The 27240-nt window shown below is 57.0% G+C and overlaps 1 protein-coding gene across 2 annotated transcripts in view; it reads right to left on the bottom strand.

The window, feature by feature from the left end:
* CARMIL1 (capping protein regulator and myosin 1 linker 1) overlaps positions 1 to 27240 on the bottom strand; it is a 74150-nt gene that overhangs the window by 43483 nt on the left and 3427 nt on the right. For both annotated transcript variants that reach the window (XM_054711517.1, XM_028153948.2), the window contains exons 2-5: positions 26879 to 26976; positions 5070 to 5120; positions 3856 to 3915; positions 2175 to 2296 (exon numbers count right to left, since the gene is read on the bottom strand). In XM_054711517.1, the coding sequence (XP_054567492.1) occupies positions 2175 to 2296; positions 3856 to 3915; positions 5070 to 5120; positions 26879 to 26976 (331 nt within the window). The remainder of the gene's footprint in view (positions 1 to 2174; positions 2297 to 3855; positions 3916 to 5069; positions 5121 to 26878; positions 26977 to 27240) is intronic.

Raw genomic sequence — 27240 nt, forward strand, 5'->3', positions numbered from 1 at the left:
CCGCCGATCCCTCCCAAACCTGGCACCATGCAGGTCAAGGCTGCCTGTATCCCTCACGGTGCCGACCCACCAGACAGCTCTGCCCCGAGCGTGCCCGATGCTGACCCACTGTGGACAGCCTCTGCCACGAGCGTGCCCAATGCTGACCCACTGTGGACAGCCTCTGTCGCGAGCGTGCCCGATGCTGACCCACTGTGGACAGCCTCTGCCGCGAGCGTGCCCGATGCTGACCCACTGTGGACAGCTCGTCCCCGAGCGTGCCCGATGCTGATCCACTGTGGACAGCCTCTGCCGCGAGCGTGCCCGATGCTGACCCACTGTGGACAGCTCGTCCCCGAGCGTGCCCGATGCTGACCCACTGTGGACAGCCTCTGCCGCGAGCGTGCCCGATGCTGACCCACTGTGGACAGCCTCTGTCGCGAGCGTGCCCGATGCTGACCCACTGTGGACAGCCTCTGCCGCGAGCGTGCCCGATGCTGACCCACTGTGGACAGCCTCTGCAGCGAGCGTGCCCGATGCTGACCCACTGTGGACAGCCTCTGCCGCGAGCGTGCCCGATGCTGACCCACTGTGGACAGCCTCTGCCGTGAGCGTGCCCGATGCTGACCCACTGTGGACAGCCTCTGCCGCGAGCGTGCCCGATGCTGACCCACTGTGGACAGCCTCTGCCGCGAGCGTGCCCGATGTTGACCCACTGTGGACAGCCTCTGCCGCGAGCGTGCCCGATGCTGACCCACTGTGGACAGCTCGTCCCCGAGCGTGCCCGATGCTGACCCACTGTGGACAGCTCGTCCCCGAGCGTGCCCGATGCTGACCCACTGTGGACAGCTGTCGCGAGCGTGCCCGATGCTGACCCACTGTGGACAGCCTCTGCCGCGAGCGTGCCCGATGCTGACCCACTGTGGACAGCCTCTGCCGCGAGCGTGCCCGATACCGTGTCACTGTGCCAAGCCCTCTGGGCTCTGGGCTCCCCGGGAACCTCACCCACCTTGCTCGGCGCTCTCCTCCTCGACTCGACCTCTACATCTCAGGCTCACTGTCAGGACCCTTTCTGTCAGGGGCCTCGTCACAGCCAGGCCTCAGCCCACGGTGACACTGTGACCCTCACACCTGCTGGGTCTGCAGCCCGGCCCTTCCCTCCAAGCTCCAGCCTCCCCGTCTCACGGCCCCTGACGTCCCCACCGAGACGTCCTGCAGGTCAAGCTCAGCGTTCCTTACCCAAGGTGGTCGGGGACACCCACCCAAGGAGGCGCTCTGTCTCAGGGACAAAGGGAGACAGGCCAGGTCCCTGCGGGGCAACGTGGCTCAATCAAGTGAGCCGTTGGGCTAATTCAGATGTGAGCACAGCTTGGTCTGTCCCAGGTGCCAGCCTTCTTTGATCCCATCGCACGTTAACAGGTTACTGTGCTGGCCCAACAGCACCAGAGTCCCCTGGGAGAGAGACTGGGTTCAACTCATGCATTATTCCTACACTGCGTCTCCTTCAGAACATCGGTGATCATCGTGTTTAAAAAGGTGGACAGAACCCCTAAGAAGCTGTCAAACTGACTGGAAGACGGGCCCGAATGTCGTGGGATGTGCTGGGACACAACACTGAAGCAACTAAGTCTGTGTGTGTGGCTGTTCTGTGAGGACATTTCCGTCCACAAGGAACATTAAACCTGTGTCTTCGGAAAAAAACACAAAAACACCCACACCCACACCCACCCTAGGACGCTCTCCCCCTCATGGAAAAGCGGCACACTCCCCAAGTACAAACCTGTCCCCCAAATCCTGAGCTTACAGCTTAACAGACATAAACAAACATGCACTAATATCCATAAGGTGTATTTCAGAAAATCGAGAGAAAAAGGAAAGAGGCTATTATGTTTACATTCATTTTGGGTTGTTTTTTTTTTAAGTTTCCTCTTACTGATCAGAAAACAAAACACAAAGGAATGGCGTTCTGTCCTCATTAACCTGCAGGTGATGCCCGCACACCAGCCTTGGCCCCGGGCATCCATGGAGCGCTGGACGCCGAGTTCCCACAGGAGAATCCCAGAGAGAAAACTTCACCCAGCACCTCAGCAAAGCGGGCAGAGCCGCACAGAAAACCTCACCGTGGAACAGGGGCCAAGTGGGAGGAGGCCAGCCTTGCCCGCGGCCCCCCACTGCCCCCCCACCCTGGGACTCACACGGGAGACAGGCCGGGAAAGATCCTCCGCAGGCAGGAGCCCACGTGGGCCAGCACCTCGCTCACGTCCTCGGGCGCTGCCATCCTCAGGGACAAGCTGTACTTCTCGGTTTCCACCACCATCTGCAGGGGGAAGGGCAGGGACCGCTAATCACGACCCAGTCCCTCGCATGTGTGATTATAAGTAACAGAAAAGAATGCCCTGCCTGGCCCACGTGGCTCAGCTGTTGATCATCAACCTCTGAACCAGGAGGTCACAGTTCAATTCCCAGTCAGGGCACATGCCTGGGTTGTGGGCTCCATCCCCAGTGAGGGCCATGCAGGAAGCAGCTGATCCATGATTCTCTCTCATCATTGCTGTTTCTATCTCTCTCTCCCTCTCCCTTCCTCTCTGAAATCAACTTTAAAAAATTAAAAAAGAACAAGGCCCTGAGGTTGGAGGACGGGTGGGAGGTCCCACGCCAGGCAGCAGCAAGCACGGCGCTGGGACCCAGGCTCCTGACCCCCTCAGGGCTGCTGGCACCGCAGTGGCCTCTGGAAGCTGCTTCTAAGCCCCGGTTCTGGAAACGAGTCCTGTCCGGAATGTGCTCGATTACCCAGACCCATGAGAAAACTGCTGAACCCCTTTTTACGTCACTTTCCAACCTGCTCTAGAAAACCGCTGTTGTGAATACGTGGTAGAATTTGTGTTTCTTTAAATATATATATACACACACACACATACATACACATATATACTAGAGGCCCGGTGCATGAAAATTCATGTGCTGGAGCGGGGGTTCCCTCAGCCCGGCCTGCCCCCTCTCACAGTCCGGCAGCCCTCAGGGGCGGGAGGCAATCCAGCGACCAGGGGAAGGCGATGCCCCTACCAAACCACCTCTGCTGCTGCCACTGCCAGCAGCGCAAGCCTCAGCCGGCCCTGGTTACCTGAGCCTCAGGCCTGGCCCTGGGCAGCTATGCAGCTGCCATCCGAGGCTTGCCTGAGCCTCAGTCGGGGGGGTGCAGGAGGACCCGAGGCCCCCCACGAGGCTGAGGGCACTCCAGAGGCAGGCACGCGCAGCAGCCGACCCCGCCTCCCCCGCTGTGGGTGCCACCATCTTGTGAGGGTGTGATGGTCAATTTGCATACTCCCTCTTTGATAAGAGAATACATATACATGTATGTGTGTATATACACATATATATATATATATATATGTATATACACACACACACATACACACACACACACATATACATGATAGACTTCAGAAAGGAAGGGAGAGAGAGAAACATCAATGATGAGAGAGAATCATTTATAGGCTGCCTCCTGCACGCCCCACACTAGGGATCTAGCCTGCAACCCGGGAACGTGCCCTGACCGGGAATCCAACCGTGACCTTCTGGTTCATAGGTCGACGTCCACCCACTGCACCTCCACGCACTGCACGGCGCCAGTTGGGCGTAACTAGTTGTTCCCGCACAATTACCGAGGTTTTCCTCACCGGAACCAGCCCCAACCCTGCCCATGAGGCCCCTTCAGCTTCTCTTCAGAACCTCCCGGGTCCCTCATCTTGCTTTTCCACATTCTCTCAAGAAACGTTCAACAGTGAGACCCAACCAGAGGATGTTTCACAGTTTCAGACCCTCAGGGGAGGGGGTGACCCCGCGGTCCCGCCCACGGTCTCCATGGCGCCCACTCACCTGCGCGGGCTTGCTGCAGGTGACGCCCTGGATGTCCAAGTAGCTGAAGGTCAACTCGAGCTGCAATGAGGGGGAGAAGGGACACAGACCTGTGATCGGGGCTTAGAGCACAGTTCAAGGAGAAAATGCTGCAGTCGGCGATGCACCAGCCGGAGGTGGGCTGGCGTGTCTCCGTCCATCCCCAAGACGGGCCCTCGATATTTCAGAAAGAGCACGTTGTGCGTCCCTCACGGGAAGGTGCACGTGCGACTTCTTAAGTTTCATCCTGGGACAAACCCACTGGGAAGTGATGGTATTTCTACTCTGGTTTTTCATTCATTTGGAAATGAAGGTGTGAAGTGAGGCCTCTAAACCCGTTTTTTCCTTTTATTTCAATGTTTGCTTCGGAGAGTCACCGGCGGATGACGTCACGTCCACTGTCCTCCTTTCCAAACCCGGACCTCTTCGGGGGACACGGACCAGTCAGGGAGCCGTTATTCCTCCTGCCATCTCCCATAGATTCACATTTCGAATGGATTTAGAGAAACATGGTATTTAGGAATTTTAAACGAGGCTTAAACGAAACATAAATCAAAGCCCTCTCTCCCCCTGCAGGTAGGGAAGTAATTTATTTCCTTCTTGTTTAGCAATAAGGGTCACTTCCACTCTTCTCCTGGGATCAGCACTTAATTTTCTTCCAAGTAGGCCCAGCCCTGGCCGGTGACTCAGTTTGGAGGTTGTGGGTTCGAGCCACGGTCAGGATGGGTAGGGGAGGCAGCAAGCGATGTCTCTCTCTCACTCCCTTCCTCTCTCTCTAAAAATCAAAGGAATCATCCTCAGTGAGGATTCAAAGAAACAGTAGGTCCAGTCTCCCCTCCCTGCCTTTTTCCTGGACAGTGGCCCCTGACCTCCCTGGCTCTACAGCCTCCCACCCTCCTGCAGACAACAGGATGGAGTCGGGCCCTTTAATCTGTCCTCTCCATCCACTTGGAAATGTAATGGGACCCTCTGCTCTGCTCCCTCGAGTGGGTAGTTCTAGCATCTGTGTGGTGCATGTGTGTGTGCACATGTATACGTGGGGGTGGGCTGTACCATCCCATGTATGGTGCACGTGTGTGCACGTGTGGTGTGTGCATGTACGTGTGTGGTGCGTACATGTGTGTGTTTGTTAGAGTGTGTGCACATGTTGTGTGTGTGCGTGCGTCGGCAGGAGGAACCTGGGCGCCGGCACTCACCTTGGAGGGGATCCGCGCTGCGAGCAGGAAGGCCCGGCAGGCCGTCAGCACCTGAGGAGAGCAGAGCGTCAGTCCTGCTGGGCCGACACCGGAGCGGGTCAGGGCGCGGGGACCGGAGAACCGGGGCCAGGCCTCCGGGGCTGCCCGGCCGTCTGTCCGTCGGTCCCTCCCCGGCTTCCTGTCCTGCACCTGTCCACCTGCTCCGTGTCCCTCCGCGTTCCCACCCCCGCCGCCCCCTTCTCTCCGCCGACGCTGCCCGCATCCCGGCGTCTCCCATGCTCCTCCGCCCCGGCCTGCGCCGCCCCTTTCCCAGCATCCTCTGCGCCCCCACGTGACAGCTGAACGCCCTTTGCGTCATTTACGCCGCCGTTTGCGTCATTTACGACTCCGTTTGCGACATAGACGCCATCGCAGGAGGAGCACTGCCTCCTGGACAGGATTCCACTCACAGCGTCGGACAGAGACGCGAACACGCGAACAAAACGTGAACCAAAACCACAGCCACCTGGGCGCCGCGATGGCTCAGCGGAGAGGCGACCAGGACCCCAGGTCGTCCCGCAGGCACGTCCTAACCTACCTCCTTCGGCGCCCAGGCCACGGCCACGGCCCAGCGGCCTACTCTCCGAACATCCCACTGAGAGCAATGGAGGCTCTCTGGTCCCCCCTCCTCCTGCGGCCACGTCCCCCGCCGGCTCCCGGACCTGCTGCCCTGGCCTGTCACGGGGGGCCTCGGGGCCTCCCACAGGTGCCGGGGCAGGAGCAGGAAGACCCAGTGTTCACGTGGGTCACGTGGTCTCACCTCTCGAGGCAAGAGCAATTTTTGTTAATGGTCACCCCGAGGGTAGTTTCCCATTGATTTTTAGGGAGAGACAGAAACATCGATGGGTGGCCGCCCGCACGCACCCGTCAAGGGCCGGGCCGGGGAGGAGCCTGCAACCAAGGTCCGTGCCCTTGATCGGACTCGAACCCAGGACCCTTCAGTCAAGGGCAGACACTCTATCCACTGAGCCACACCGGCGAGGGCTACTTTTTATTTTTTATTTTCCTTGTGAGCTGCTTCCCTCCTGGCTCTGTGGTTTCCTTTTTCCATCCTTCCAGAACACATCGGAATGATAGAGGCCATGTGCCAACTCACAGCCAGGGGCCAAGAAGTCCCCGCCCACCAGGAAACGGGCCCCAGCCCGGGGGACCACTCATCGCCTGCGAGGCACGTGCGCCTGCCGCTCCCCCAGGCCTCGCGCTCCCGCCGAAAACGTGTTCACCGCAGGGTCAGGGTCAGGGTCATCCCGGGCACAGGCCGGCGGCTCCTTCCCGAGAGAAGTCACTGAACCACCCAACACCTCCCTCCTCCCTCCCACAGCCCCACCTCCAGGGGGTGCCGAATGGAAGAAATGCCCCCAGGGACGAACTCTAAATTCCGCATCTTCAAATCCAGAAGATGGCTGCAGAAAGCAGGGCTTCCAGACCCGCTGAATTGCAGAATGTAGGTTGTGGCTCGATCCCCAGTGGGGGACGTGCAGGAGGCAGCCCATGGATAATTCTCTGTCATCGCTGATGTTTCTATCTCTCTCTCCCGTCCTCTCTGAAATCAATAACAATATATTTTTTTAAAAATGATTAATTTCACCACCTTCTTTACCAAATCTGCTAACGAGTGGCAAGCGGGCCTGAAGTTTCCCGCCTCCCTACTCCCCGCTAGACGTGCTAACGAGCAGGAATAGGAGAGTCTGGGGCCCCAAGGATCCGACAGGAATCCTGGTGAAACCGCAAGGGCTGGCTTGTTAAGACTTGGCCGTCTGCACCACAGAAGAGGCGGTTCTCCCGTCAGCGCTGCCTGCCCCAAACACCAAGATGAAACACCCTCCGTCGTTCATTCCTCCGTAAAACCAGCCGGCATTCAGAGGCGCAGCATGCTCCCCACCAGCAATAACCCCCAAAACGTTCCTACCATCGTTTCCCTCTGTCGTTCTCGCGTGCGAACCTACATTCCCAGGGCTTGGGAGAGGTGCCACCCAGGAGGTGCCAGCCAGTGCTGACGAAGGAAGCAGGTGGGTGACCAGGTCAGGGGACTCGGCGATTCCCACTCACTCTCCCCGTTTCCAGTCCTGGCCCCCGAGGACCACACCGCACCGTCACCGAGGGGACCTTCTGGAACATGAATGCACCTGCATCACTCAACTACCTGACCCCCTTCACTGACGCCCTCACCGCACCGGCAAGCCGGAGTCCCAGCCCATGCTCACACTTGGCGGGTGGCACCCACAGTGAAATCCGACGTCTAAACGTCTCCCCCCCCTTTCCCCTCCTCTCCCCCCCCCGCCCCCCGTGCCTCGGTGACTGTGTGTTCCCGAAAGGCCGCGCCCGCCCATCACGGAGCTTAGCTCTCTGTTAATAACTATGTTGGTGTCCAACGGCCCCCCAGACGATGTCTTTACGGGAAGATTGTCTTAGTCATCACTGTGTCCCCCACATGGAGCAAAGCACTTGGCACACAGCAGGTGTCAGGAGTCCTGGGTGTGTGTGTGGATGGATGGATGGATGGATGGGTGACAAGATGAGACAGAATTACATCCATTCAAAAAAAAATCACAGGCAGCCTCACGAGGATGTTTATTGATTTGAGAGAAAAGAGGGGGCATCAAACTCACAACCCTTTGGTGTATGTGAGCCCCCCCCCCCCGAGCCCCGGGCCGGGGCAGCCCGCTCTCCAGGGTGCTCACATACACCTGCCCAAGGAAAGTCAGTACAGGCGGCTGCGGCGGCACCTGCCACAGAGGGCGGCCCTGCTGGGCTTCGCTTAACCTCCCAGGGCAACGGGGTCGGTCGGGACAACCCTAGGAACCGGGAGGTGTGGGCTCCTCTGCTCCAGAGGTAACCGCTGAGAGCAAATCTAAAAATAGAAATGACTTTCAGCCTGGCCGGAGGCGCTCAGCGGTTGAGCATTGACCTATGAACCAGGAGGTCACGGTTTGATTCCCAGTCAGGGTACATGCCTAGGTTGCAGGCTCGATCCCCAATGTGGAGTGTGCAAGAGGCAGCCGATCCATGATGCTCTCTCATCATTGATGTTTCTATCTCTCACCCTCTCTCCCTTCTTCTCTGAAATCAATAAAAAAAAATTTTTTTAAATAGAAATAGATTTTCAGGGAGTGCTAAGAAAAAACAGGCAGGGGTCGGTCCATGCCATGCCTACGCCCAGCAGTGCTTGGACGGGCCCACCTCCGGGGGTCCATGCTCACGGGGACCTCAGAGCTCTCTCCTTCACACCCCCTCCCTCCCCTCTGCCCAGCAACCCCACCCCGTCTGCAAGGCCCCGATGGCTCAGTTCCAAGAACAACTGGAAACGCGCCTGGACATAGGAGACTTTTTATGCTGCGTATTTCTACACGATGAAAACATTGCCCTCCACAACCTGGCACGGCTGGTCTATAATTTCTTAGGGAGAACTGACAGAAATCCAGAGAGTGTGAATTCAGGCAACTGAGTCAAAGCGAAAAAAGAGCAGGAAAACATGGCTTGCTTCTTGACTCATCAAGACAGAGTCAGGACAGGGCTGGGCCCACTCCCTTCCTGCTGCCTCCACCTGAGCCTGGGCTCCAGCACCTTCTGCCTCCTCCCATTAGGAGCCGGCTCAGGGGTCCTCTCCACACCCGCAGGCTGTGTCTGCTGCCCATGAGGATGCGCGGTGAAGACACCAGGAGGCAGCCGGGCACTTGGCTTCCTAAGGAGCTGGTGTGTTTGGGAGAAATGCCTCCTGCAAGGGCCTGAGGGCTGACCTTGAGCAGGGGTTTTCCCACAGTACTTTCTGCAAACAATGCTTACCTGAGGGCAATATGTAAAACAGATGGGAGCTAAGCTGCTTGGGGCGAAGTGGTGCATGTTGAAGGCTCCTGGGAGATGGGACCAGTGTCCCCTCCCCCCTGTAGCTCTGGGTCCAGGGAGATGGGGGCTGGGTTGGTCCTGGAGGTGGGAGGGGGGTAGCCAGGAGGGAGGGGGAGCCCTGGGGAGAGTCCAGGGCTGACATTTGCTGACTGTACAGAGGGCTTCAGAACTTCCTGTTTGTGCCCGTGTGGCTGAGCCAACGAACTCATCTTTCACAGCAAGTCAGTCTATACACACAGTGAAAATACGGTCCTAGCCTGTTTGGCTCAGTGAATAGAGCATTGGCCTGCGGACTGAAGGGTCCTGGGTTCGTTTCCAGTCAAGGGCACATGTCCAGAATGCAGGTTTGATCCCCAGTAGGGGGGGTATAGGAGGCAGCCAATCCATGATCCTCTGTCATCATTGATGTTTCCCTCTCTCTCTCTCCTTTCCTCTCTGAAATCAATCCTATATAATAAAGAGGTAATATGCAAATTGACCCTCACTCCAACAAACAAGATGGCCACCCTCATGTGGTCAAAGATGGCCACCACAACAGGGGAGGGCAGTTAGGGGTGATGAGGTCGGCAGAGGAGGGCAGTTGGGGGCAACTAGGCCTGCAGGGGAGGGCAGTTGGGAGAGACAAGACCTGCAGGGGAGGGCAGTTGGGGATGACTAGGCCAGCAGGGGAGGGCAGTTAGGGGTGACCAGGCCTGCAGGGAAGGGCAGTTGGGGGCGACCAGGCCAACAGGGGAGGGCAGTTAGGGGTGACCAGGCTGGCAAGGGAGGGAAATTAGGGGAAATTGGGCTGGCAGGGGAGCAGTTAGGCGTTGATCCGGCTGGCAGGGGAGTGGTTAGGGGGTGATCAGGCTGGCAGGCAGGCAAGCAGGCGGTTGGGAGTGAGCAGTCCTGGATTGTGAGAGGGATGTCCCAGATTGGAGAGGGTGCAGGCTGGGCTGAGGGACATACACACACACACACACACACACACACACACGTGCACAAATTTCATGCACCGGGCCTCTAGTACAAATATATTGTAATAAAATTTTATTGCAAAACAGCCTCGTCCATTCATTGTCGTACTGTCCGCAGCTGCTGCCACTAGAGGTGGAGTCGAGGGTGCAGAGACACGGCCTGGCCTGCGGGCCTCACACTTGCTACCCGGTGGGCCACTCTCTGAGCACCAATGTTTGATCCCCGCGCACACCAAGTTGCATTGGCTTTTCTCCTGTTAATCCATCTCATGTCAAATGTACTGTCTGTCCAGCACGAGCTCTGGGGAGGGGGAGGGGGAGAAGAAGGGGGAGGGGACTTCCCCATCCCGACAGAGGTTAATCAAATGTGCTGCTTGCTTCTGGTTATTGCAGTTTTATTTATAGCCTCCAAATTGAAATCTACCAAAAACATGCCTCAAAAAAAAAAAAAAAAAAAAGGAAAAGGAAACCTAATGATAAGGAGACATTTTCTGGCTCTAATTCAGGCCACGATGTACTTCAAGTCCATGAGAGCCCTTAAGGAGCGGGACAAATTCCATGGGTGTGAAAAAAAAAAAAAAACAAAGAAAAGAAAAATGTGCCTAAAGAAGGTGAAAAGAAATGGAAGGCTCTGTGACCTGGAGCTCGTGTCGGGCCTCAGGCCACAGAGCACCTGGTCTCTAAGGCCCTGAGCAGCAATGAGGGCGGAGAGGGAGGAAAAGAGGAGGGCGCAGAGAGGCCTTCCGGAAGTTCCCTGGAACACCAGCACCCCAGCCCTTCCCGCCGGGGACGCATGGAAGACGGAGGGTGAGAACAGAGGCCTTGACCCTGACAGGCCCCAATCACACCTGGCTGCTCACAGGGGCCCGAGCACAGAGCCCATGGTGTCAGCGACGCACCCTGGGGCTGCGTACCTGCGGCCCCACGCCCGCCCCTCTATGGGGTCTGCCCACCCAGGTGCCAGGGGCTGGCATCCCTCTCCTGAATCTGTACCTGTGTCTGTGGCGCCCTGGGCCGTAAGCTTCTAGACCAGTGGTTCTCAGCCTTTCTAATGCCGCGCCCCTTTAATACAGCTCCTCATGTGGTGGTGACCCCCAACCATAAAATCATTTTCGTTGCTACTTCATAACTGTAATTTTGCTACTGTTAATGAATCATAATGTAAATGTCTGTTTTCCGATGGTCGCGACCCACAGGTTGAGAACTCCTGCTGTAGAGCCTAAGACCATCAGAAAACACAGATCTTTACATTACGATTCATAACAGTAGCAAAATTACAGTTATAAAGTAGCAACGACAATAATTTTATAGTTGGGGGTCACCACCACATGAGGAACTGTATTAAAGGGGCGCGGCATTAGAAAGGTTGAGAACCACTGCTCTAGACGGCAGAACAAGCTTGCCATGTCTCTCCCACAGAGGTCAACGGTGGCACCACAAACAGGGGTCAAGAGTCAGCCCCGCCCCAACAGCTTTGTAAGGTTATCTTATCTGATTCCCAAAACGACTCCTCAGGGCAGCCACCACCACCAGCCGGCCTCCGGTTTACAGACCAGGAAGCTGACACTTGAAAACGTGATCTTTGCTGGAGGCCACGCAGCTGGGACAGGCTGAGCCAGGCCTCCCACCGGGTCTGCACACGACCTCCCCCCTAAGGGGCTCAGTGAAACCGCCTGGTGAGTGACAACCCACACAGAGCTGGGTTCCACCCTCAGCGGCCCTGTCCTTCCATTTCCTGCCCCAGGAAGGCTCCAGACACAGGCACCTGCCACTCAGCAGGTGGGACGGTGACACACAGAACATCCCCTCCCCGCCCCCAACTTCTCACTCCCGGAGCCTACAGACCCTGCAGACGCTTTACAACTATTTCCTCTTTTTAAATTACATGATTACACTCATGTCGTCTTTTTTATGTTTTTTTTTTTTTTTATTGATTTCAGGAGGGAGAGAGAGAGAAACATCAATGATGAGAGAGAATCACGGATCAGCTGCCTCTTGCACGTCCCACATTGGGGATCGAGCCCACAACCCAGCCATGTGCCCTGACCGGGAATGGAACCTGTGACCTCCTGGTTCATAGGTCAGCGCTCAACAGCTGAGCCAACCGCTGGCTCCCCCCAGCATTTAAACCCAGCCTGTCCCCAGGGCCCTGCACAGACGCAGGCCTCGGTCTCTGAGCCCGAGAAGAGGCTCCTGACACTTGAGAGACGTGGTGACTTGCGCTCCCGGTGAGAAGCTGGGAGGGCGGTTCGGTCCAGTCACGCCCAGGCTTTATGTCCCACCACAGGCGGTCACTGGACCGGGGAAACGTCCTTGCTAACGGCAACAACAGGAGCCTCACAGCAATGCCCCCCACTCGCCTCCTGCACCCGCGCACCGTGCCGGACACCCCGGTCAGCACGGCGGATTCCGACCCATCCGAAATGGTGGTCATAAAACGCGGTGGGACAAGGGGCCGCGACATGTGTGTGACCTAAGTGGCAGACGTGCGGTCTCGGTAGTTCCACCTGTGCGCGGCCGCGTTTCCGGGGGAAGCCACGGGAGACGCTTGGAGGGAGCCCACCAGGCCCGCGGGCTCTCAGGTTCTGGGTCAGAGGGCGCCATGGTGCCCCTGCTCTGCGGGATGCTCCATTCGGGCCTGTTTTGTCCCCACACTGACTGCCCACCCTCGTGTTCATTTGAAAACATGAATCTTGCCCGGCCGGCCTGGCTCAGTGGTTGACCGTTGACCTATGAACCAGGAGGTCAGGGCACGTGCCCGGGGTTGTGGGCTCAATCCCAAGTAGGGGGCGTGCAGGAGGCAGCCGATCAGTGATTCTCTCTCATCATTGATGTTTTCCTCTCTCCCTCTCCCTTCCTCTCTCTGAAATAAATTAAAAATAAAAATAGCCCTAGCTGGTTTGGCTCCGTGGACAGAGCGTTGGACTGCGGACTGGAGGGTCCCGGGTTCGATTCCGGTCAAGGACACATGCCTGGATTGTGGGCTCGATCCCCAGTGTGGGGCTTGCAGGACGCAGCTGATCAATGATTCTCATCATTGATGTTTCTCTCTCTCCCTCTCCCTTCCTTCCTTTCTGAAAACAATAAAAAAGATATGTTAAAAAATAATTAAAATAATAAAATAAATATAAAAGATTCGATGCCTGGACTTAGCAACGGTGGGTCCACTACCTGGACCCCCGCCCTGTGACCACCCTGAGCATCTGGGCGGCTTGGTGTCCGGGTGCTGAGAGCTCAGCACAGAAAGCTCCGCCCTGGGAACGAGCCAGCCCAGAACAGAGCTGGAGGGAGAACACGCCGTCCCTGCCTCCCCAAGGCACAGGGCGACCCAGCCTCCTCGCTTCAGAGTTAAAGGGAAAGCACAGGAAACCTTGTTTTGAGTGCGTAGTTCTCACAGTCCTCGCTTTGAGGAACGGAGAGCTGTGCACAGGCAAGAACAGACTGTGAGTCCCAGGCCCAGACGGAAGGTCACGGCTGAGTCAAAGGCAGCGAGAGGGAGGCGGGCGCCTCCGGGCTCCCTGCCCGGCCCACGGGCCTCGGCCTCGGCCTCGGCCTCGCTTCCTTGTCCGTGGGGAGAATCCCCCATCCCCGAGGTGCACGGCGCTAGGAAGCACGGGAAACCGTGGGCTCACCGGGCCCCGCTTGTAAGAAGGCCCGAGTGAGAAGGCGGGGACCCGGGAGAGGGTATGCGGAGGGAAATAAGCCAGTCCGAGAAAGACACACATCCCGGGCCTCGCTTCCCGGGGGAATCCCGAGAACGCAAAACACTGACGACGGAAATGGATGCAGAGACAAGGAACGGACCGAGGAGTCTCAGACGGAGCCAGTGGGGTGGGAAGAGATTAGACAAAGGCCTCGTCTGCACAGATGCATCGCCACGGACACAGGCTATAGGGTGGGGGGGCCTGGGTGGGGAGGGGCAGGCCTGGGGGGGTTAAGGGAACATCTATAATACTTTCCACAATAAAGACAGATTTCTTTTTAAAAAGGTTACAGCTGTGTGAACCCACTCTAGAGCATGCATGAAATGACAGAATTACAGAGGAGGAGGACAGATCACTGTAAGGGGCCCATGGCGGTCACATGGATTTTCACAGGCAATGAAACTGCATAGAATTAAACACACACACACCCCCCCCACCCCACCCCACCCCAGTGCAGGGAAACCGGCAAATCCTGAGATGATTGTATCAATGTTAACCGCCTGACTGTGACTTGGTAACATCGCTCTGCAACATGTTATCCCCGAGGCAGCGGTGAGAGGAACCCGGGGGTTTTGCTATTTCTTACAACGGCATCGGGATCTACACGGTCCTCACACGAGGGCTTTTACAGTCCCATCAGCCTAAAAACTGCCTGGCACGTCTGGAAGGCCCCTCCAGGGGCCCGAGGGGTTCCTCCCACCCCCAGGCCCCTCTCCCTTCCTCTCTCTGAAGTCAATAAAAATGTATTTTTTTTTTTAAAGAAAAGCTAGCTCTTTCTTGCTACTTCCCCAGCACATGTTTAACGTCCTGGAGGTTTTAACACGTCGATGAAGGACAAGTGCACAGGCAGGCGCCATGGTGTCTGCTCTTACTACCCACGCCTCCATGAGGCCTGTTCGCATGTCGCTGTGGTCTTTTCGTCCGGCTCTGAACGGCCCTTTTTACAATCGGTTTATTGTCCGGCACCTTCGGCAAGCCTCGGCCCTCTCCACACCCCGACGGCTCCGATTCACAGCCCCGGGTCGGCTACTTCGCTGCCTGCGTGAGCCACAGCCTCGCCGAAGGCCTCAGTGCCTCCATCGGCCCATCTGTAAAATGGCGATAACCGCGCCCATCCATAAAGTTCAAGGGAGGTCGAACTAGAGAGCTCGGGACCGCGCCCGCACACAGCACGCGGGTGTCGGCTCCTGCCGCGGCCGTGACCGTCTGCCTCTCTCTCTGCTGCACTTCCTCTCGGGGTCCCGGAGGTCACGCGGGACCATCACATGCCGGTACTTTCTGTGGGTGCTTTCCCCTTATCTCCTCCACTGGAATCACTTACAAATAATGTGGTCAGAACGCGAATGGTTGAGAGTCCCTAGCTTTCCTGACTTCTGAACTCTGGTCTATCCCTTAGCCAAGACTGGTTGATTGGCTGATTTCAGAGAGGAAGGGAGAGGGAAAGAGAGAGAGAAACATCAATGAGGAGAGAGAATCACTGACCAGCTGCCTCCTGCACGCCCCACAACCCTGACTGGGGCTTGAACCCTGCCCTCCTGGTTCACAGGCCGACGCTCCACCCCTGAGCCCCGCCGGCCGGGCCTTAAGCAGCATTTTTTAAAACCACAGGTTCCTGGAGTGTCTTCGTCAGCATTTGCTCTGGGGGTTCCTCTGATGACCCACCGTCCTGCATCCTCCTCGGACCGGGGTGACCAGTGCCCCCCGTGGCCAACGACCTGCATTGTAAACACACATGCTGGGGTTCGAGGTCCCACTGGACCCTGCGGAACGAAGCCCCCTGCCTGGCCTCGCTGGGAATGAAGCCGCTGGTCTCTGGCCTCTTCGAGTGTCAAACCCTGGACGGAGGAGCCAGAGTTCGTGGCCTCCAGCCAAAAGCAACACCTTCTGACGGCTCCTCGTCAGTCACCGGGAGGTCCGATGAGGGAGGCTGTGGCAGGCAGTGACCAGTCCACGCTCAGAACGGCGTGGCCAGCACCCGTGCCAAACAGCGGCGCTGACCCTGACCGCGCTGATGGAAACTGATGTGAGCCCTAGTCGGTTTGGCTCGATGGATGGAGCGTCAGCCTGCAGACTGACAGGTCCCGGGTTCGATTCCCAGTCAGGGCACATGCTGGGGTTGTGGGCTCGATCCCCGGTGTGGGGCGTGCAGGAGGCAGCAGATCAATGATTCTCATCATTGATGTTCCTGTCCTCTCCCTCTCCCTTCCTCTCTGAAATCAATAAAAAATATATTTTTTAAAAAAGAAACTGATGTGAGAAGTCACGGGAAACCCTCCGCTGCTCCCTCGCCGTGCACGCACACGGAGCGCTGCCCGCCGGCCCGCCCTCCACTGGGGAGGGGGTCAGATTCAGACGCTCAACCGCATTTCCACGTCAGTTCTATGTAGACAAGGCCTCTGCCTGACAGGACCAAAGAAAACATCTTCAATTGTAAGTCAGGGCCCGGCCGGTGTGGCTCAGGGGTTGAGCATCGACCTATGAACCAGGAGGCCAGGGCTTGATTCCGGGCCAGAGAACATGTCCTGGTTGCAGGCTCGATCCCCAGTAGGGGGCGTGCAGGAGGCAGCCGATCCGTGATTCTCTTCCATCATCGATGTTTCTATCTCCCTCTCAATAAGATAAATTGAAATCTTCCTCTTTTGAGTTCGAAGAGCATGTGATGTTAAAGTTAAAGCTGTAAATACCCCATCACAAGGGAAATTAGTTAAGCACTCTGAGAGTGTTGTTACTCTTAATGTGGTATATAGGGAGACATTAGAACAAGTTTAATCTGTTTATCAGTCATTGTTTTTATCAGTGTTGTTTGTATATCATGTTTTTGTTGTTTTTATATCACGTTTTGTTGTTTTCACATCTTGTTTTGTTGTTATATCATGCTGTTATTCCTTCTAATTCATTTCCTTTCAATGTGCATGAATCCATGCACTGGGCCACTAGTAACAACTTTTTTTTAAAAAATCACACTGAGCTGCTCACAGGCCGATGGGAGATGCTGCAGTGGGAAGGGTTCCTAGAGAAACACTAGGCGCTGGGTCCTGCGGATGAACTCGAGGGAGGGAGGGATTCCCTGCCCTTAGGGGCACTACACAGGCTGCGGGCCACCAGCCGGGACATCTGCCGGGGTCTGAGCGACCCATTGTCGTTTTAAATGGCCCTGGTTCTCCTGGACTGCGTCTCCTCCGATGTGACTAAAAGACCTTTTGTGGCTGGGAATACACTTGACCTTCCTGAGCCTGGCACCGATTGTGGGGCCCACGACGCGCAGCCCTGCAGTCAAGAACAGCTGGACTGACGTCCCTGGTGACCGACCGAGTTTGGTCCTTAGCTCAACAGCCCAGAAAGTGTTCTCACCCTTTTCAGCTTAATTAGCTCAACCACCATTTCCCCGAGGACCAGGGGGCCGGGGAAGGCAAGCAAAGGCTCCGAGAAAGGGCCCCAAAGCGCACGGGACCTGAGACAACTCTGGGAGAGAAAGCGATAACGATCCCGAGTTCCTAGTGGACCTGAGAGGGGAAGAGCCAGGAGGGTGTGACGCCTGCACTCTGGGACACACAACTTCTACAGAACAGAAACAAGGCCTTGCCGATTCCGAGAAAAGGTAAATAAATTAAACATGCACATTTGCCTGGCGGTGGGCGTGGCTCCATGGTTGAGCATTGACCTATGAACCAGGAGGTCAGGGTTCGATTCCAGGTCAGGGCACATGCCCCGGTTGCAGGCTCAATCCCCGATGTGGGGCATGCAGGAGGCAGCCAATCAATGGTTCTCTCTCATCATTGATGTTTCTCTCTCCCTCTCCCTTCCTCTCTGAAATCAATAACTATATATATAAATTTTAAAAGACGGTAGCTTTCTGTCGTATACGTGGAGGGACAAATAAGTCAGGAATCCTGCAACAGGAGAAGGCGATGCCTTCACATCGCTGGCGACTATAACCCACCCAACCACCCAGATGGTGAATCCGTCTCTTTAAGAAGTAAATTATCTCCCAAACAAGTCAAAACAACGCCATCTGAAAGCTGCGAGAGAGAGAAAACACGCCACCGAGCACAGCTCCTTTCCACACAAACAGGACCCTGGCGTCTGGGCCGGCCTGTCGCTGCCAGGCTCTGTTTTAGGATCCTTAACTAGCAGCCTGCACGCCAGCCGACGGGTTCACCAATGCCTCCAGACTCAGCAGCTCCTGTCTGACGGCGTCAGCTCTGCCACAGGGCAGGCAGGCACGTTTCCCGTCATTCTCCCGCACATGACGGTGGGAACCGGTCCCCAGCGGCACGCGGCAACAATTCGGACAAGTGAGCACCCCGCTCGTGAAACCGGCACCCCAGCTCCCGGAAGAGTGTTGGCCTGATTTCTGAGAAAGGGCCTGCTCCATGCTCATTCCACAACCATTTACCTTCTTAATATATTTTATTGATTTCAGAGAGGAAGGGAGAGGGGGGAGAGAGTGAGAAACATCCATGGTGAGAGAGAACCATGGATCGGCTGCCTCCTGCACGCCCCTACTGGGGATGGAGCCCGCAACCCGGGCCTGTGCCCTGACTGGGAACCGTGACCTCCTGGTTCCTAGGTCGATGCTCAACCCCTGAGCCACGCCGGCCGGGCGCCAGGGCGGGGAAGCGAACCTCATTGACTATAATTGTGTGTGTGCCGTTAGAAAAAAGCTGACCCAGCCGGTGTGGCTCCGTGGCTGAGCATCAACCCGGGATATGGGCTCATTCCCCAGCAGGGGGCGGGCAGGAGGCAGCGGATTGATGATGTTTCTCTCTGGTCGATGTTTCTATCTCCTATCACTCTCCCTTCCTCTCTCTCTCTCTAAAAAAGTCAACAAAAACGTATTTAAAAAGAAGAAAGTAAGCTGGCTTTCACACGCGGGCAGAGAGAGGCCCACCCTTTAGGTTCCTCCGGGAGTCTCGCGCCCTTTGACCCAGTGTAGTTTTCCCGCATTCAAACGTCTGACTCACTGGGATTAGAAAAAGAACAGCAGACCCGTGACTTACACATCTCACTGGCCGGTCTCCGTCTCGCTCCCCACACCACCACCCCCTCCCCAGCTCCATCGGGGCTCCTTGGGCAAAATTCCTGCCGTGTTTCACATCCTTCGCTTTCCCGGCCGCCCGCCCTCGAAGTGAAAGGCGTCCCTGTCGGGCGAGGCCTGGCCGGCCTCCAGGAAACTGAGCCCTGGACACGCAGCTATTTTTTCTTAAATGTCCCACTTCTGGTTTCCACCAAGTCACCTTTTAAAAAAACAGCTGTTTCTCCAGGCAAAGCCCTAACACCCGAGAAACGCAGCCCTGTGAACCCACACGAGCCTCCTCCTCCTCCTCCCTCAGCTGACTGCTGACCAGGGAGCTGGGGCCCTCGGCCGTGTGGCCCAGTGGTTCAGCATCCACCCATAAACCATTCCCGGTCCGGGCACACGCTCACGCCGGGGCTGCCGCTCCATCCCCAGGGTGGGGCGTGCAGGAGGCAGCGGATCAATGATTCCCTCTCATCACTGGTGTTTCTCTCTCTCTCTTCCTCTTCCTTCCTCTCTCTGAAACCAACTTAATGAGAAAACATCTTTAAAATAAATAAATAAATAAAACGATCAGGGAAGCAACTTGGCCGGGGAGACCAGCCACTCCCCACTCCCGGGGACCAGGCCAGTGGGCAATGCCGTCCCCAGACCGCCAGGCTGCGGGCAGGAAGGGCGGGGGAGGAAAGGGCCCCGCCCTCCCGCCGGACAAACACTCAGGGCGCCCATTTTGCAAAGCTAAGGACAGCTTGTTATTTCTTAATCGTTCCCACCCTCGGGGAGACCGGCCCCGGTGTTCACCGAGCGAAACAGGGAGACGATCTGCAGACTGAAACGTGGGAGGCAGGCCCGGCCAGTGGGCGTCTGCGGAGTCCGTGCGGGCGGGGCGGGGCCTGAGTGCTGGGGGCGGGGCCGGGCGCCGGGGGGCGGGGGGCGGGGCTGGGTGGGGAGGCCGCGGCTCCCAGCGGATCACAAGGGCCATCACTATGGGAAACCGGCCGAATCCAAGAACTTTCCAAAGAGCCCTTCGCAACTCGGAAAGGGCAACAAAGGTCTCTCCAGCCCCGCCCCTCACCCTCCTGGGGCCTTGGCACGAGGTCCCCGGAGGAAGTTCCGGCCTTGGCACGGGGAGGCGGGCAGGGCTGGGGCTGCCAGCTGCTTCCTTAAAACACGCAAACCTCAGGCAGCCTGGCCGGGGTTCAAACACCGGCTTCAGTCGGTGCTGGCTGCGGGGGGGGGGGGGGGGCGAGACCATCCCCATCATAAGACCGAGTGACCCCCGCCCCCAAAGAAAAGATAAAAACCCTAAGAAGCGTTCAAGTCCGTCTCCCCAGTCCGACTTCTCACACATTCCAGAAAAAGAATGTGTTGGGAATTAAAATCCATTCATTCTGGGTGTGGCTCCGTTTACATTCCTGCATTTACGAAATTTCCTTTTTTTTTTTTTTTTTAAACTTATGTGTTGCAATCCTCCTGGCTAAGTTCCCTGGAGAAAAAGAAAAATTCCGGTGGAATAAGAGAAAGGACGCCTGCAATGTGGAAATCAGCTCTCTGGCCTGTTGTCTGCGGGGTGGGGTATACGCTCTTAGACTAAGCGGTCAGACAGACCCACGAGGAGGCGGAGGCCAAGGCCGAGACCCTCTCCACCTGGGGCTGTGCAGGTGCGCGGGCCACACCCCGCAGGAGGGGGAGGAGTGGACAGGCCTCAGGGAAAGGTCCTCACCCTTCACCTGGACACAACGCCTCCCCGTTACAGTGCGCTGCTTAGAATGTTCTCTGGATGGGGACAAGGTTAGCTGTTAGTGTCCCCAAGAGAGACGCGGCCGTGGCCCACACACAGCCCACACCACGGACGTCCAGGCGACACCACGGGCCACGAGGAAAACAGGCCCGGGTGGTTGGACAGGTGGCTCGTGTCCCTGCAGTAAAATCAGGGGCTGGTGCAGGAGGCAGCTGACCCGTGATCCTCTCTCATCATTGATGTTCCTCTCTCTCTCCCTCTCCCTTCCTCTCTGAAGTCAATCATGAAAAATATTTTCAAAAAATTAAAATCAGGGGCTAGGAAGCGGAGTGGACTGGGAAGAGTGTCCCCCAAATCGCTCTGAGGGTTTTCAAAGGGTGGAAATCCTCAGGGTCTCGCCTCCTCCCCCTCCTCCCCGAAGGCATTCAGGTGCAGCGCAGTTTCCGATGGGTGTGTCTCACGCCCCGGTGTGTGTGGGGGAAGGGCTGATGATTTACAGGTCACTGCCCTGATAACCTCTCAGATCCTCCCTGGCTATGGGGTCTGCATGTGTCCATTCCTCCGAAATCTGTTAGAGGAGTTTGGGAAGGACCAGCGACAGTCAAGTGTCCCGCCTGCCATGCCCCCCCCTCCAAGCCCCCACGGTCCGTTCTTTACTTGGAAGCCTCCCCGCCAGACTCCAAAGCCCCAAGCAGGCACCACATAGATGTGACGTATGATTTGCTCTCAGAACCTCACACAGTCCCAGAGGAACCGCCCCAGCCGGCCAGGGGCCCAGGAGCCAGGGGGCATGTGGCCTGGACCAGGGGCTCCTGGGAGCACAGCCCCCCAGGGGGAAAGGCTGAGGAGGGGGGATGGGGAGCAGGAACAGAAGGAAGGTCCTGGACGGAAGAGATTTCCGCCAGCTGCACAGGTGAGCTGCCCGGGGGGTGGGGCCCCTTTCCTCCTTTCGGACTCTCGGCTCTCTCCTCAGACACAGGACCCGCTGCTCCTGCCCCGGCTGACTCCTGAGGGGTCCTCGTCTCTACCTGGTTGGTGTCCAAGGAGCGCACCGGAGCCTGGCCATTTGCAAACCTGCTCCCCGAGGACAAAGACCAGATGGCATCACACAGCCTCACCCCTGCCGGGGCCCAGCCAAGGGAAAGGTACCTCTGACTCAGGCCGAGTCAGCGGAGACTTGGTGACAGTCAGGAGCTGTGACTGGGACCCAGGGGGCACCTGGGCCGCAGGTGGGCGCCACCCCGGCCTCCTCCTAACCTGCCTGGGAGCCCCTGGCTTACAGCAGAGAGAACAAGCCGTGTTGCTGCGTAGGTTGTTTAAAGGGACAGTAACGTTGATGAGGTGGGCATGATTCCCCATGCAGGCTTCCCGCATACCAGCCAGGGGGGAAATGCACCCTTAAAACAAGCCTGTGTGTTTTTCTCTGCGTTTTACATTTCTTTTTTTTCTCTTCTATTTTATTGACTGTATTGGGGTGACATTGGACAATAAAATCATGGAAGTGAACAGTTTTATTCACACACTCACATGCCGCCCCCCCCCCCCAAGTATCACTCATTCCCCTCCCTTTCAAAGAGTTGGGGAAAGTGAACCAAGAGGTAGACAACAGGCCCCCTTTCCAACCTGCTCTCACAATCACGATGAGTAGAGCTGCCAATGAATGGAAACACAGAAGCACTGCGGTCACCTTAATGCAGCCTTTGTTTCGTGGTCTGCGCAACTGTGTGACTGTTTTGTGACTTCAAAAACAACGTTTCTCCCTGTTCGGTCCATGTTCTGATTAGGTCTTGGGGCTCCTCAAGGCCCTCATCCTCCCCCTCCCCCACGTCCCAGGGGGGCTAAATCCCAGAGGCGGGGTGACCGTATCTTTTCAAGAACAAGGAAAAGTTACACCAGGCTGGTCCAGGTTCAAGGGCTCCTAGCCCAAGGTCATCCGACCCGCCCGTGCTGGCGCGGAAACTAGGGCAGTTGGGGGAGAGAGAGGAGGACGTCATGGGGCTCAGGTAGCAGGTTCACGGTGGCCTGGCCCGTGGCCGGAGCCCGGAGCTGCAGCCCAGGCCGCCTCGCCGCCCCCGGCCTCGGTGGGAGGGGACCCGGGCTCTGAGGGGGCTACCTTCTGAGGCCCTCGATGGACTGATGGTGAACCTCCCAGGACTTCGCCAGGACCCCGGCAGCAGGGGGGCTCAGCCGCCGCCTCCTGTCTCCCAAGCTCAGTTTTCTCCGCCTGTAACTTCACCCGCGCCCTGAGAATCACCCAGGCGCTGGATCGTAAGTGATCCCGAAAAGCCGAGACTCCTGCGGTGCCACAAAGAGGACCGTTCAAGTTACCCCCCACCGGTGCCGGCCGCCGCAGGGGGAAGGGGGGCGACCGACCACGCTGTCCCAGCAGCCTCTTCAGGTGCCACGCAACCTGCAAACGCCAGCGGGCGCAAAGGTCAGCCACGACTCGCACCGCTGGGGTCAAACACAAGCACGGGCGGCACCAGGGACCACTGGCAGGTCAGCAGGGGGCGTGAGGGCGTCCTGAGGTGGCGGCACGAGCTGCCTCTAACCCCCCCACATCCGCCCGCTCGCCTATGAACGGGGCGCCTCCATCCCTGCAGCCCCGACAAAGTCCAGGGTCTAAGGCCGTTCATCCAAGTGGCCCCGGAAACAGCTGACTGGGTTCCTGCCACTTTGACTTGAACAATAAACTTGCGAAATACACGTAACACTCTTTTAGACTATCGCTGCTTTATGAGCTCCGTGGAAAGTTATGTTTTTATTTGATTTTTAAAAAATATTGATTTCAGAGAGGAAGGGAGGGGAAAGAGAGATAGAAGCATCAAGGACAAACCCAGCCGGCGTGGCTCAGCAGTTGAGTCAACCTATGAACCAGGAGGTCAGAGTTCGATTCCCCCGGGCAGGGCACATGCCCGGGTTGCATGCAGTCTTGATCCCCAGTGTGGGGCGTGCAGGAGGCAGCCGATCCATGATTCTCTCTCATCACTGATGTTTCCCTCTCTCCCTCTCCCTTCCTCCCTGAAATCAATAGAAATACACATTTTTTAAACATTATAGAAACGGAGAACAGATGAGGGGCGAGGAGGCTGAGTGATGGGTGCGTGCGTGGGGCTGTGAAAGGCACCGCGGGCGCGTGGTGAGGGGCGCGTGGAGAGGGACGGCGCTGCCCTTGGGGACCGGCGTCAGCACCCGGGTTGTGACACTGTGTTACAGCTTCACAAGGTAGCGGACACAGGACAAGGGTGCAAAGGCTCCCTCTGGGTTGTTTCTTATAACCTCACGTAACCTACAACTGCAGAGAAATAGAGAGTTCCATCTTAAAAGAATGCGTCAATTAAAAGGCGTGTTTAAAGTCTGGGTACTGCCCTGACCGGTTTGGCTCAGTGGATAGAGCGTTGGTCTGCAGACTCAAGGGTCCCAGGTTCGATTCCAGTCAAGGGCATGTACCTTGGTTGGGGGCACATCCCCAGTGGGTGGTGTGCAGGAGGCAGCTGACCGATGTGTCTCTTCTCATCGATGTTTCTAACTCTCTATCCCTCTCCCTTCCTCTCTGTAAAGAATCAATAAAATATATTAAAAAAAATAAAAGTCCAGGTACTGCCAAAAGTGGGCGGAGATCCAATTAGCTGATGGCAGAAGGGAATACGAGTCTCAGGAACACAGGACAGGGCCCGAGGGCTGTTCCCGGGACGGCAGGCCTCAGGTGGGAGGTCTCGGGGCTCCTCAAGCAGTCCCGGGGCCGCCCCCCCGCGGCCATGGGGGCTCTGGACCAATCAGCTTGGGGAAGACGGCATCCTTCCCCTCATCCCTGGAAACCGACAGGGCACGCAGGTGTGTTCGTGGCTGGGCGCGCCCCGCAGCAGCCACTGGTTTATCTTGAACATCCTGATGGACAAGCTCAGGTGATCCCTGGGCACCTGAGCACCTGGTTTCTTTGCTCAAAGCATCCACGCTGCTACGAGGCCTTCCTGGCCTTGGGGAGACTGAGCGCCACCCCTCAGTGGAGGCGAGAAAACGGAACCGAGGCAGAGACGCCCGTTCTCTGGGCTTTCTCTGCCCGGAGTTTATCCTGCGCTCAGCACTGTGCTCAGCAGAATTAACTGTGTCCCCGTTAACCTCCAGAGCCGGGGCTGACAAACGGATACAGGCCCAAGGCTGTTTCAGGCGAGAGCGGAACTGAGGGGCAACGTTGTTGCAAACTGAGGGGCAACACTGTTGCAAGCGGCTGGGCGAGGGGAGAGCAGGTCTGGCTCCACGTCCTTGAGCACTGGGCCCACTTCCTCCCAGAAGGGAGGGTGGGTGGCAATAGACACAGGTGTGGGGAAGAGACCCGTCTAACCTGTCCCACCTTTCACCTGCATTTCAGCCGCCAGGAGAAGAGGGAGCCCTCCGCCCAGGTCCCTAACACTCGGAGCTCCCCAGCCTCCAGGCCCATGCGGTTCCCTTTGTCCTGGACATGTGTCTACCCTTGGCTGACTGACCCATCCATCGGAGTGCGCTTCCATCCCCCTTTTCTGGGAGTCGCCCCCGACCTTCTGGCTCGAGTTAGGGCCCCTCTAATGAGCAGCGGTCCCCATGTGCAGGGCACTTGTCCCAGCGCTGCCTGTTGGCGTGTGTGCCTTCCACTAGAGTCTAGTGACTAGACTGAGCTCTGAGTCCCATGAAGGCAGAATCGACGTGCACTTTGTACGTACTACGTGTCTGCCACACGGTAGGTGCTCAGAGAGTCCGGAACAAGTTAGTACATGAATCAAGGAAATCAAATCAAATAATCAGGGGTGCCGATCCGTCTAAGATCCAAGTCTCCCTGATCAGGGCTGAAAATCCGCAACCGCGGAAGGACCGGCCAAATTCTTCCTACCCTGAGCACCTGTCGAAGCAGGCAGGCTCTGCGTGAGGCACAGCTGACTGTTATTAACTAGTCCTTAACTAGTTAACTAGCTGGGTGACCGGAAGCAAGTTCCCTCAGCTCTCCGGTCCTTCCCGTGGAGAAGTCAGCAGTGCTGGCCCCACAGGGCTGCTGCGATGGAACAAGGAAATGCATAATTAAGGGTTCCGCCCACGGCCTGGCCTCGCCACCGGTCAATGTTCAATAAATATTAGCTCCGATGGTCATGAGGAGAAGGAAGGAGAAGATAAACCCTGAACAAAAGATAAGCTGGAAATGGTGTGGGAGAACAGGAAGCAAGTAACAACGTAACACCCTCCTGGCTTTGCAAGGACCACGCTGCGGGAGGGGCGGGGGGGGGGGGGAAGAGGGGCAGGCACAGACTCAGGAAAGATACCTGGAAAGTACCCGGCCAACTCATCCGTGACCTAAGGGCCAAAGGGAAGTCAGAAATGCCAATTACAAGGCGGTCCCCAATGTCTCCTGTAAACAACTGAGTAACTGGCTTTCTCAAAATGCAGAGACTCCTAAATCCACAACTTAAAGGCGGCGAATTCGTAGGTCGTCCTGCTCCAACGTGAAGCTTGTGGGACCTTGAATATCTCTACACTTCCTGCCCGCGCAAGGACACGTTCCCGCGGGGACAGCTTCCGCGGGGACTCGAGGAACTGCTCAGAGTCCAGGTCACATCCTGGGACCATCGCTCACATCCCAGCGCTGGTGTCATTTCCTGACAGCCCTCACCGGAGCCAGCTGAGGTCAAGAGGCCACCCCCCCAAAAAAGAAAAAAAAAAAAGCTTGACATTGAGTAGTAATCATAACTATTTTAAATGGTGCTAAGTTCATTACAGTGACCGGCTGTGCCCAGCGAGTCCCACCCCTCAGCCCCCCAGCCACGTGGCCAGAGCCCCGAGGTCCATCTCAGCCCCCACAGGCGCCGCCTCCAGCGGGCATCTCCCGCCAAGACACCAGAACACAGCGGCAAAGGGCCACCTTCTCCCCGTTCTCACTCCTCACCCTTGAGAAGAACGAGGGAACAGCCTTTGGGAAAAGCTCATTCAATCCCGAAGCCGACCCGAGGCCATTTTCTTTGAGGAAACGTCTTCCTACATCCTCACCAATCAGATCACACATCAGCCACCACAGCGAGGCCCCATGTGGTCCACCGCACATCAACCACTGACGAATAGGAAAGCAGGCTGGGGGCCAATAGGAAAGCAGGTTAGGGGGAGCCAATAGGAAAGCAGGCTGGGGGCCAATAGGAAAGCAGGTTAGGGGGAGCCAATAGGAAAGCAGGCTCAGGGGGCCAATAGGAAAGCAGGCTCAGGGGGCCAATAGGAAAGCAGGCTCAGGGGAGCCAATAGGAAAGCAGGCTCGGGGGCCTAAACATGGCGATGCTCACAACTCCACCCGAGAAGCACGGCTCTGAAAACTCCACCTGGAACCCTTCCACTTGAACTTCCCGCGCACGCTCCAGGGAATCCAGGGCAGCAGGGTCCTGGGAACTTGTGAGCCAAACGTGACACAGGACCAGGGCCCATGGCAACGAGGCGGTCGGGAGGTGGGGCCGCTTCCGCTTCCGCTTCCGCAGGCTTCCCCGAAAGACCGGAGCACTTACCAGCACCTTGTTTTCAAGCTTGTCCCCTTTCACTTCCAACTTGACCTTCTTCTTCAGGGCGATCCTGACCTTCCTGCCGAGGATGTCCTTGATGCTCTCTGGAAGAAGGGGCAGACTCGTCAGCATCTTCTAGTAACAAGAACAGCGCTGGGGGCGGGGGAAGCATTTGGAGGAGGATTTGGGGGTGTTTTGTTGCTGTTTGCCTTTTGTAAGATATTTGCTTGTTTTATTTTATATATATTTTTTTTTTTTTTTTATTGACTTCATGCCCTGGCTGGTGTGGCTCAGTGGATAAGCATCAGCCTGCGGACGGAAGGGTCCTGGGATCAATTCTGGTCAAGGGCATGTTGCCTTGGTTGCAA

This window comes from Eptesicus fuscus, chromosome 22, assembly GCF_027574615.1.
Source record: "Eptesicus fuscus isolate TK198812 chromosome 22, DD_ASM_mEF_20220401, whole genome shotgun sequence".
NCBI lineage: Eukaryota > Metazoa > Chordata > Mammalia > Chiroptera > Vespertilionidae > Eptesicus > Eptesicus fuscus.